This window comes from Lipotes vexillifer, unplaced genomic scaffold (assembly GCF_000442215.2).
Source record: "Lipotes vexillifer unplaced genomic scaffold, Lipotes_vexillifer_v1.1 scaffold1162, whole genome shotgun sequence".
In the NCBI taxonomy this organism is placed as follows: domain Eukaryota; kingdom Metazoa; phylum Chordata; class Mammalia; order Artiodactyla; family Lipotidae; genus Lipotes; species Lipotes vexillifer.
In genome coordinates this window covers 1,348,908-1,360,529 of record NW_006779033.1, presented here as the reverse complement: position 1 = coordinate 1,360,529, position 11,622 = coordinate 1,348,908, and the positions used below count along the sequence as shown (strand labels likewise).

Genomic DNA, 11,622 nt, shown 5'->3' with positions numbered 1-11,622 from the left:
GCTCTTCCAGAGATCTTAGCGTCCCCAGGAGGGCGTCAGATGGGGTTAGACACGAAGGAGAGGAGATCAGGATCAGCGAACTTTCAGCTGCTTTCCTGTTTTCTTTGTAACATTCTTTTCCACGTTTGGAAGCGCGCTGCGCTGTTTCTGATCGTATCTGCTGCCGAGCGCGCCTCAGCGTTCAGGCCGCGGGTGAACGCTGCCGCGGCTGCTCTGGCAGCCCGGGTGCGCATCCCTCCATCTCATCAGCTTCCACGCTCTGCCCTCTGTTGCAGACCACGCTGGCCCACATCATAGCTAACAACAGCAAGAAACACAGCGTGAGGTTCGTGACGTTGTCGGCGACCAGCGCCAAGACAACCGACGTGCGCGACGTCATCAAACAAGCTCAGAATGAGAAGCGCTTTTTCAAGAGGAAAACCATCCTTTTTATTGACGAGATTCATCGGTTCAATAAGTCCCAGCAGGTATGTTCACTTCTTTTCACTTTCTTTTGGTCCTTGTGAATGCTGACTTGAGTGTAAAGCCCGTGAGATCACTGCATAAATGCTCGGGGCTGGGGGTGATGATAACTCTCTGTCCGCAGAAGCCCTTCTCCTTTATGCCTGTGTCCCCTCACTTTTTCTTAGCGTTCTTTTTTTTTTGGTGACCAGAAAATGCTTCCTCTATCTGATAAGTGAAATTGTTGGTATACCTCTGAGCTATACGTGTCAGAAACACCACTTTGGGTCAAGCTTCCAATTTTCATAAATGTTTAAACATCAGGACTCACAGTGAGTAGTCTAAGTTCCTAACCTAATCCTGAACTCAGAATTAGGAAAGGAAAGGAAGAGCCAACTTACCCAGGATCCTGCAGGTTGTCGACTGGGGTCAATTTCTTTTGTTTTCCTCCACGATCAGGACACGTTCCTTCCTCATGTGGAGTGTGGAACCATCACGCTGATTGGGGCGACCACGGAGAACCCCTCCTTCCAGGTCAACGCTGCTCTTCTGAGCCGCTGCCGGGTTATCGTTCTTGAGAAGCTTCCGGTGGAGGCGGTGGTGACTGTCTTGATGCGGGCAATCAACTCCCTGGGGATCCACGTCCTGGACTCCAGCCGCCCTGCCGACCCTCTGGGCCACGGCAGCAACAGCGGCTCTGAGTAAGTGACTCCAGCTCCGGCAGGGCCCTGGGGCAGCACCTCCCGGAGAATCCCCGGCTGGGGCTGGAGGGGCAGGGTGGAGAAATGTCCTAGGAGGGACGGGAATGGAGGAGGGAAGTGCTGGGTTACAGACAGGCAGACAGGTGTGGCTCTGTCTCTGCAAAGGGTTCCTGGCTTTTCACATGCGAGTTAGAGCCCATCCTGGGCTCATCTGTAGTTCTTCCAGCTTTACTGCTTAGCCTCTTAGTTTAGTTCTTGGGTGTTTGCTTTTGTGCTGACAGATTTGGGTCTTTTCCTAACACACTTCTTTTTTAAGACTTGGAAGACCGACCATGAAAAGCCTTATTGATTATTTCCTTCACAGGATAGACTTACCTTACGAATCTTTTGAAGTTTATGCTCAGATCCCAATTTCCTGTTCTTGCAGTTTTTTTTCTTCTTAAGACACTAAGAATTAGTACAAACATTACCATAAAACTCCTTAAGTCTTTTTAGGATGACGTTTGAGCACTCTAGAAGTCAAACTCAGTTCCGTGAAAGTAAAGAAATTTTAGCTGAAAATGATGCATTAAAGGCTATCTCTTTTCTCTTGGTGATCTCTTTATTGTGAGAGCTGTGTGATGCACGGGGTGTGTATCGTGGATGATTGGCTGGGTTACTTGGGGCAGAGATTTTCCCTTCTTTGTATTAGGGTGTATTCTTCAGCTGCCCCAGGGTCCCGCGTCAGCAGCCATAACGCTGGGGGGCGAGGCCCATCTGCTTGAGGCTGGTGCCTCCACCCTCACCCCCACTGCTCTGGAGCTGCTCTTCTGTGACGATTAAAGCACAAGACCGAATTTTAGGCTCAGGGCTTAGGTTTCAGCTGCCCCTCCCCGTTTGTCTGGCCTCCGCCGCTCGCTTCTGTCCTGGATGCCGGAGGAGCTATGTGGTGCCTCGTGAGAGCCCTGGACGCGGCCGAGGACCCCATCAGCACCCAGGTTGCGTGGCTTTAGGGTAGAGCCGAGACGGGACCACCACCCACGGTGGGAGCTCCAGGAGGGGCCTCTGCGTGCGGGGCGTGCGCCAGGGTCTGCAGGGCTGCTGCCCGCTTTGTGCGTCCAGTCCAGCTTTCCTCCTAGCAGCACGTCCACTGCGGACTCACGGAACCGAGTGATAAAGGGAAATTAAGAGGGGAAAAAAATCCTGACTTTTGTGTGTGTGTTTTTCGTGCATGTACTGGCTGTTGTTATATGTCTGCACCTTTCTGTGCCACGTTTGTGTTTAGCATTTATTTATTTTATTCACATCAGTACGTCACGGGATGACTGTCGGGTTATCCCCTCCCCCATCACGGCTGTGCCGAAGTTTAAGTGAAACGAGGACCAGGGCAGCAGGCAGGGTGCAGATGATCAGGCTTAATTCGTGGGTCTACTTGTTAGCAGTTCTGACAAGAAGTTAAGTTGGGAGACATCATAGGTCATTGGCTCAGGAGGCTGAGACGCAAAAAGGCCGAGTCATGTGCCCCAGATTACACAGCTTGAGTGATGGAGCTGGATTTTGAAAGCGCGCTTCTAACCCGGTTGGAAGAAGGAGCCTGAAGTTCAAGGAGTTACTTGGTAGCTCCTTGGTACTGAGTGAAATGCTACTGGCGAGTATTAACATTCTAACCTTTCTCTGTGCTGCTTCGTGTCCAGGCAGACTGTATTAATTTGTAAAGGATTAGGAACCAGAGGCTTCCATGTGTAATTTAGCAGTTGTGTCTTTTGACCAGATCTGCACGTCACGCTTACCAGGGATACAGTTTGAAAAGGCGTGTGCCCGGGGTCAGGCCCCGGAGGCTGTGGAGTCAGTAAATCTGTGCTGAGATCCACACACCTGGATTTTAGAAAAGTTCTCTGTAACGTGACGCACGTCGCTCTTGTCACCCTGACCGTGGAGTGTTCCTTTTCCTTAGAGTCACAGAGCGTTGTTTTGTCATTCAGGGAGCGGGTAACTGAGCCATGTATGTGCTTCTGTTCTGCGTGAAATAACAGGTGCGTTTTCACTTCACTCCTCCTGCAGCTTAGACATCCAGCTGTAGAATCCTCCAGATCACAGGAAAACAAGGTGCAGAAAGATGCAGGCCTTGGAAGGAAAGGGGGAAGGAGGGAGCTGGCCTTGCCCCTCACGCCCAGGTTCCAGCTCAGACCACATGCTGCTCTCCAGCTAGAGGACGAGGCTGTCACTTACTTCCTCTCTGGGTCTCATTACTTTGGAATGTGATCTTTCCCAGTGCATTTAAACCATTTTTTCCCTTATTATGGAACAGTTTTTTAAATCGCATTATAACGGTATTGTTTACAGTCTACTGCTTATTTCTCTGTGGGATGCTGTGTAATTTCAGGCACTCTATCCCCAAGGTAGATTGCGCCTCCTTTAATTCTTTTGTGGCTTTGGAAAGTTACTTCCAAATGAAAAACATTGTAAAAGTGTATGCTTGGGGCTTCCCTGGTGGCGCAGTGGTTGAGAGTCCGCCTGCCGATGCAGGGGACATGGGTTCGTGCCCCGGTCCGGGAGGATCCCACATGCCGCGGAGCGGCTGGGCCCGTGAGCCATGGCCGCTGAGCCTGCGCGTCCGGAGCCTGTGCTCCGCAAGGGACAGGCCACAACAGTGAGGGGCCCGCGTACCGCAAAAAAAAAAAAAAAAGTATGCTTCCGTTTTACAATAGCCTTAAACTCTCGAGCCGGAGCATGGTCCCCGTGATCTGTGCAGTAGTGGCTGTTTGTTGAGTTTTGCCAAGGGCGGTGCACGCCTCCCTGCCTCTGTTCTCGCATGACCCTCCTCCGTTCCCTCTCCTGAGATCTCAAGGTGTTCTGGCGCATTTATTCCTCTTCAGAAGCCGTCTGGAGTCAGCGGGGGTTGGGATGGACTGGCGGTGGCGGGGACCTCTGGCCGTCCTGTGCGGCATTGGCAGCCAGTTCCCATCAGAGACTTGGCGCGAGACCGTCCCGAGTGGCACCTTGGTTAGTGGAGCCCAGGTGCTGACAGATTCGTTTGTGTTTACAAAGACTCATTTTGGGCGGGGCTGAAATTGGAGCGTGGCTCACATGGAAGAGGAGCTGTGGTGCACTGGGGGCCGGGGGGTGCCCTCCCGTCCCCTGACTCCAGACGTGATAGACAGGGTGACAGTGGAACAGTGTGGACTTTGGTTAAGAGTCTAAACAGCGAAGGAAGGATTTCCTTTTCCACCCACGTAAAACTCATCCCCATTTTTAAAGGCTAGCTCACAGTCTGCTAGTTGACTTCTCTCATAATTAGCAAGGCCCATGAGGAGGCGTGGAAACGCAGGAGCAGCGGGAGGGCCAGGGTGTGAGGCCACCCATCTGTCTGTTCTCTGCCCCAAAGCACTTCATGCCTCTCAGTGCATCCGGTGGACAGTCACACAGGCGGGAGGTACGTGCACCAGAGCCCTGACCTGAAGGTGGCAGAGCAACAGGTGACTTTACCCCTTTGTTGCTGGTGTTTACATTTTTTAAAAAATCCCATTTGGTAAACAAGTAATAATGTTCAGAGTTCTGAGTAGCTTGCTTGTATTTCAAGGTAATATTTTTTGTTAGTAAGATTGCAAACGCTATCTGGTACGACCCCAATTTTGTTTTAAAAACGAGACTGGATATTTATAGGATAGAAATTCACAAGGTGTTCAGAAGGCTCTCTCTGCCACCCGGTGTGTCCGGAGCCGCAGGTCACACCACCCAGGTCCAGTGAGGTTGACAGAGACGTGGGTGGATGGCCCATAGAGCAGATCCAGCAAATGACCTGGTAGCCGTCATTCTCTAGGTGGTACGGATAAGGGGTTTTTATGGTTTTGGTTTTTTTGTACTTTCCATATGTCACCATGTTTAAAAATACATGTTTCACTCTGAGATTGTGGGAAGATTGAAGTTAGTCCGTTCGTTGTGCAGATGTGGAATGCCCGGTGCCCACCGGGCACCGGGCATAAAGAATGAAACATGATTTCCGTCCTCGTGGCCCGGCGGTGGCGGGGGTGGAGAGATGGCGTGTCACCACCAAATGGCCCGGCTCCAGGTGACGCTCACTCAGGGCTCCGGCTCGATCCCTTTCCTCCTGCAGATGGCCCTGCGGGCTCTTTGTTGCTAGGAAGCCTTCCAAGGAGATGGAAAGCATTGCTTTTATTAGTTCTGAGATGAGATGTTCAGGCCGTTTGGGTCTCCCTGCCCCCCCCAAACACACACACGCGCATATACACACACGTGTACACACGTACACATACATGTATACAAGTACACACATATATACACACACGCATGTATACACACGTGCACACGCATACATACACACACACACATGATGTGCCGTCACCAAGCCCCGACTGCCCTCCCTCTTAGGCATACCTGGGCTGCTACACCCCCTCTGATGTGGGCCCATGCAACACATTCTCTTTAGTGTGGGTTGTCTAGTTTTTTCCAAATCATCAAAAATCTGCTTCAGGGCTTCCCTGGTGACGCGGTGGTTGAGAGTCCACCTGCTGATGCAGGGGACACGGGTTCGTGCCCCGGTCCGGGAAGATCCCACATGCCGTGGAGCCCGCGCGTCCTGAGCCTGTGCTCCGCAACGGGAGAGGCCACAGCAGTGAGAGGCCCGCGTACCGGGGGAAAAAAAAAAAAAAAATCTGCTTCAGGAGCGGGCCGTCAGCTTTACAAAGAACCAGTGAGGTGGCCTCGGTGTGTGTGGTGAGTGTCAGATGAGGAAGGGAAGAGGGGGCCCTGCAGGCAGTTCGCACAGCTCTGGGGCCCAGGCAGCTGTGAGGGGTCCTGGGAGAGTCACTCACAACGCAGCTAATTCCTGGGGTGGGAGGCAGTCCCCGGAAGGCTTGGCTTTGGTGAGAGAGCAGGGAGATGAGTGAGAACAGTGGCTTGGGATCATCAGGGAGTGAGGTGCAGACTGGGGTCGTTCAGGCTGGTCACCAGAGCGAGGTGGGGGATGAGTGTGTGGTCAGGAACTCTGCATGGACCTCCGTAGACAAGCTGGGCCCCTTTTGTGGCCACCTCCCACTCCCCGCCTTGGCCCAACCCAGTGGCTGCCTAGGAGCTGTTTTCCAAGCAGCTGATGAAGGTTGCCGATGACAAGGGTGAGCCATAACTTTGAACGGTTATTTTTTGCTTTGCGCACGCGCAGCTGGCACCTAGCCGGGAAGAATAAGACCCCTCTAGGTAAGTAGATGTGTCACATATCTTGTGTGACTAGACTGGGAATAGGAAAAGTAGTTCAGTTAGAGTCAAAAAGGAGTCGTGGTTAGACCTCCTTTATGAAGGTCCGCATGTGCTTAGTAGCCCCGTGGCAGCATGCCCCAGGCCTAAATCCCAGAGCCCTGCTTCTGGGTCCTGCTGTGCCCAGAAGGACTGGGGACCTGGTAGGTTGTTTGTAAAATAAGGAACATGTGTATGCCTATGTAGTTGTCACTCAGTATCTGCGGGGGAATGGTTCCAGGGCCCCTGCCCCAACAGATACCAAAATCCGAGGGTGGCGGATGCTCAGGTCCCTTCCGCAAAATGGCGTAGTGTTTGCATAGGACCTGAGCACATCCATATACTTCAGGTCGTCTCTAGAGGACTTATAATACCTAACACAATGTAAGTGACACGTAGATCGTTGCAAATATGTTGTGAGTGCTTTGTAAATAGTTGTTGGTATGTAGCAGATTCAAGCTGTGCCTTTTGGAACTATCTGGAATCTTTCCCCCTGATGTTTTCCATCCGAGGCCGGTTGAATCTGTGGATGCGGAACCCGCAGGTGCAGAGGGCAGAGCGTCCAGTGAAATCACCTCGCGACTCCAGGGCGAGGCAGTTCTCAGTCTTCGTGATGCCAACCCATGTGACACCGTGGACCCGCTTTAACCCAGTGGTTTGGGATCCAGGGCAGAGGCTTGAACCTCGGGTGGCTCGTTAGTGGCCTTGCGGGGACAAAAGGTCACAGAGTGCTGCGGGGTGAGCGTGTCCCCCAGGTGTGACGCGCTCTCGGTGGTGTTGCAGGCCCTCCGTGTTCATAGAGGACAAGGCAGTGGACACGCTGGCCCGCCTGAGCGACGGGGACGCGCGGGCCGCACTGCACGGGCTGCAGCTGGCGGTGCTGGCCAGGCTGAGCGCCAGGAAGGCTTTCGGGAAGAAGAGCGGGCAGAGCTGCCCTCCCGGCCGCGTGCTGGTCGCCGAGAGCGCCGTGAAGGAAGGCCTCCAGCGCTCTCACACCCTGTACGACCGAGCAGGTGAGTGACCGCCGAGCCCCCGGGCAGCTCCGTGTCGGTCATAGAGGCGCCTCCCGCCCAGAGCCCCATGTCACAGACCTGCTTCCAACTCCTCGGGTGCAGAGCAGGGCGGCCCTGAGAGTGGGTATGAAATTGTGGGAAGTTGGGTGCGCCTCTAATTTCAGAAGCTCAGTTTAGTTAGAGTTATAGCTGAGTGAGAGTTAGAATCCTTAATTCTTCGAGTCTTCGCGCAAAATTAAGTTTACATAGAACTTGGTGTTTTTATTTCATGATAGCTTTTTAAAAAATTAAAGTTGACGTGTGTATTTATCTGTTTTCATAGAACCGTATTTACAGGTACCAAATATGATACCAGCTCTTATTAAATTCCTGACCTGGCAATATTAAATGTCGTAAGCATAGCACGTTTGTGTCTTTTTATAAAAGACGCGGGTGCTGAAGAGAGTCTACTGCAGATGAGGCTGTAGGGTAGACTTGGGTCTGTGTGATTCTCGGCAGTCACACGGCAGGAACTGGAGTAGCTTTCTACACCTTTGAAGGGAAGCTGATGGCTCGAGCTGTCACTCTGTGTGCCGTGTCTGCAGTGCTGCCAGATGCTTCTTGGTGATGGAAGCTCCTTCAACTGTCCAGGGTGGGGCGTGGGGGAAACTCGGCAACGACTGGTTGCGGGCATGGCCTCCTGATGAGGGCACCGAGCGGGCCATGTGACCTCTGGGAAGCGCCTCAGCCGACTGGGGCCACTCAGGACATGCTGGAGGCCTGTCATGGCCGCTCCTGTCTACGTCCCGATGCAGCCCAGGCATCTCAGCCCCCAGCACTTTGTGCCCCGAAGTTGTATGAATGCTCAGAAAATCTGAACAGTAAAACATTCTGGGTGTAGAGCATTGCTTCGCTTTGGCCAAATGCAAGGATTGGAGATGTGGACGAAATGTAAAATTTCCAGAGGTAGGAATACGCCCACCTGCTGGACTCCCGTTGTCTCTGGGGGCTCTGCTCTTTCTCCCTTGTGGTTGTACTAAGCTGGTTCTTCCTTCTGACGGGACCCACTGGTGTCATCAGACTGTCAGCTAAAAACCAGAGAGCTGCCATCTAATGTAACGGTAGCTAACGTGGGAGTTTGTCTTTTAATTTTCAAAACAACCTTAGGTGGTAGAACTATTAATGTTACCCCACTTTACAGATGGCAAAGCCTGAGTTCACAAAGCAAGTGCTAAAACTCATCCTCAAATCCAAGTATGACAGATTCTGAGGACAGGACCTTCCCCCGTGTCGGTGCTGCCTGCACGCCAGCCCGCCCCACGGTCACCAGCCTTACCCCTGCAGCACATACCTACGCATGTGCACACGCGCGCGCGCGCACGCGCTGTCAGACACATCCCAGCCGGGGGTTCCTGCTTCTCGGGTCACGTTCCATCACGGGGAGCCACGCACAACGGGGACCCCCATTCTCTGCAGCTCTGTGCTGCCCGCCTGGGCCAGGCCTTGAGAACCCACACATTCTAGAAGCCTTCCCCTTCGTGCTGCCCCCGCTGTCTCATCCCCACCCACAGTGGGTCGACAGACACAAATACACTTCAGATCCTAGAGAATCATCCTCTCACAGGCTTTGTTCCATAAATACGGATGATAGAGGCCTCGCCCTGGAACCTGCTCGCTGGTACTCTTGGCCTTTTTTGTAACTCTGCTGAGACAAAGACCACCACCCCGAGGATTTTAATTATTTCTTTTCATGTCATCTAGCATATAGTTACCCACGTGGGGGATTCAGTAGCTAGCTGCGATATTTCTGTGTCAGGGTGAAGAGATTTCCAAATGCGAACAGGTTCTCTGCTCTGCGTTGAGGTTGAGGTTCTGCGCACATAGTGTGGAATATTCTAGGCAATGAAGGGGTGTATGTGCTAAAAGCAGAAATAGAAGCTAGCGTGGAACATCCGACTCACACACGTGTCTGCAGCGCTTGCTCTGTGCCTGGCGGACGTTGTGAACCCAGCTCCGTGAGCCAGCTGGTGTTGCACCCATTCTGCAGGTGAGGGACCAAGACACAGACGGGGTCAGACTTGCCCACGGTCACGTGGCTGGTGCACTTGGCATTTAAACCCAGGCCGCCTGGCTCCAGAGCCCGTGGCCTCGACCGTGTTACCTTCATCGCGGACCTAGGAGAAGCGTGAGACCTGAGGACCTGCAGCGGGGGAGGCTCGGGGCCGCCTCCTCGCTCACGGTCGGCGAGGCGGGCGGAGGAGTGCTGTCCTGCGTGCTCCGTGTCCGCGGTGGGCCGGGCCCGCGCTGCCGGGCCTTGCGCCCACATCCAGGCTCAGCGTCCCACACCGGTCACCGGGCAGCTTGAGCGCGGCTGTCCAACCTCGCTCTCCTCAGGCCGTCCTGGGCCCCGCACTAGTTCAGGCTTCCTCGAAGTCAGCCGAGTGAGAGCAGCGCGTGGCTCGGGTGGCGTGTGGGCGCGGACCCCGCATCCCGCCGCGGCTGAGCGGTGCTCTCTGGTGTCCAGGAGAGGAGCATTACAACTGCATCTCCGCGCTGCACAAGTCCATGCGGGGCTCGGACCCGAGCGCCTCCCTCTACTGGCTGGGGCGCATGCTGGAGGGGGGCGAGGACCCGCTGTACGTGGCCCGGCGGCTCGTGAGATTTGCCAGCGAGGACGTGGGTGAGTGACGGGGGGCCCGGGGCCCAGCGGTGCTGCTGCCTTTCGGCCCACGGAGCTCTTGGCTCCGTGTGGGGCAGGTGGGGAGGGGGAGAGTCAGTGTGAGCACAGCCGCTTATTCCGGGGGTGGGTCCGGGGGACGGGTGTGCTCCGGGTGTTTGTCTCCCAAAGTCACCATTTTCTGCTTCCTCTGCGGTGGGGACCACGCAGGAAGACAGGCCCCCTCATTTTCATCTGCACTTTGCTGCATGTCACAGATAGTGTGTTTTTTACGAAGTGAGGGTTTGTGGCAATCCTGCGTCAAGTGGGTCTGGCAGCACCCTTTTTCCCACAGCAGCTGCTCCCGTGGCGTCTCTGTCACACTTCGGTAATTCTCATGGTATTTCACACTTCGTCTCCGTTATGTTTGTTATGGAGAGGTGTGACAAGTCATCTTTGATGCCACTACTACAAAAAGATTGGCTCACTGAAGCCTCAGATGATGGTTAGCATTGTTTTAAGCAATAAAGTATTTTTAGACATAATGCTGTTGGTGATGGTAGCGTGTAAACGTAACCTTTATATGCACTGGGAAACCAAAAATTTCATGCGACTTGCTTTATTGCGGTATTCACTTTATTGCAGTGGTCTGGAACCAAACCCACAATCTCGCTGAGGTGCCTGTGTTGAAATAAAAGAAGCATTTTAAATTTGCTTTGCAGTCAGATGTTCTGGTTCCATCAGCTCCTGAGAAAGAGATGGAAGATTCTGGACACTATTTAAAGAAAACGACCAGAAAGCTCTACCTTTCTTTGGTTCAGTAAATGTTCTGCTTTTAATGTGTCCGTCCTTGTAGACTGTCTTCACGGCCTCTGCTCCTTATGTGGGTTGTACGTAGTCTCCTGTTTTTCCTACTAGCTGTAGAGTTTTTATCCATGAGGAGACAATTCTTGACGCTGCACAGTACCCACTCAGTAGATGTCTCGAGTACGCTAGCGAGATCAGATTTTGCTGAGTGGATTCTTTTGGTCAAAGTCTGCAGGCAGTGATGGGTCAGGATGGGGGTGTGCATTATGACTTACACGTGCCTTTGTCTCTGTGTGTGTGGCAGGTCTGGCCGACCCGTCTGCATTAACACAAGCAGTCGCTGCCTACCAAGGCTGTCACTTTATAGGCATGCCCGAGTGCGAGGTAAGGGAACCCGCTTCGTTCTTTGCAGATCGGTCCCTTGCTCTCACGCTGTGTCCCTTCGTGATCCCTCACCATGGGTGCCTGGGACACTGAAGAAGCCGCTTGGCTTTCTCACTTGCATCTTAGAAGCTTAAGACTCTAGAGAGGGGACCTCGGGTGCCAGCAGGGTCATGTGTTCAAACTGGAGGAGTCGTGAGTGCCGCGGAGGTGCCCAGGGCTTCCTGGGGACAGAAGTGTCAGAGGGGCCAAACAGGAAATCTCCGCAAGTTCACCCACAAACAGAGCCGCTCCTGCTTAGCTTTATATATTCGGGTTTCAAGAAAAATTTCATATAATAAAATGTTCTTTCAGTTTAAAAAAAAAAGAAAAGAAAACCAGTGGTCTGGTTCAGCCTCTCGCCTCAAGCAGGAAT

The 11,622-nt window shown here is 53.2% G+C and overlaps 1 protein-coding gene across 2 annotated transcripts in view; it reads left to right on the top strand.

Moving 5' to 3' along the window:
- Window positions 1–11,622, top strand: part of WRNIP1 (WRN helicase interacting protein 1) — a 15,201-nt gene that overhangs the window by 2,568 nt on the left and 1,011 nt on the right. Inside the window, exons 2-6 of one of the 2 annotated variants that reach the window (XM_007452099.1) lie at window positions 276–467; window positions 901–1,142; window positions 7,155–7,384; window positions 9,888–10,043; window positions 11,131–11,210. In XM_007452099.1, coding sequence (XP_007452161.1) covers window positions 276–467; window positions 901–1,142; window positions 7,155–7,384; window positions 9,888–10,043; window positions 11,131–11,210 — 900 coding nt within the window. The remainder of the gene's footprint in view (window positions 1–275; window positions 468–900; window positions 1,143–7,154; window positions 7,385–9,887; window positions 10,044–11,130; window positions 11,211–11,622) is intronic. The other variant, XM_007452100.1, reaches the window with a different exon arrangement.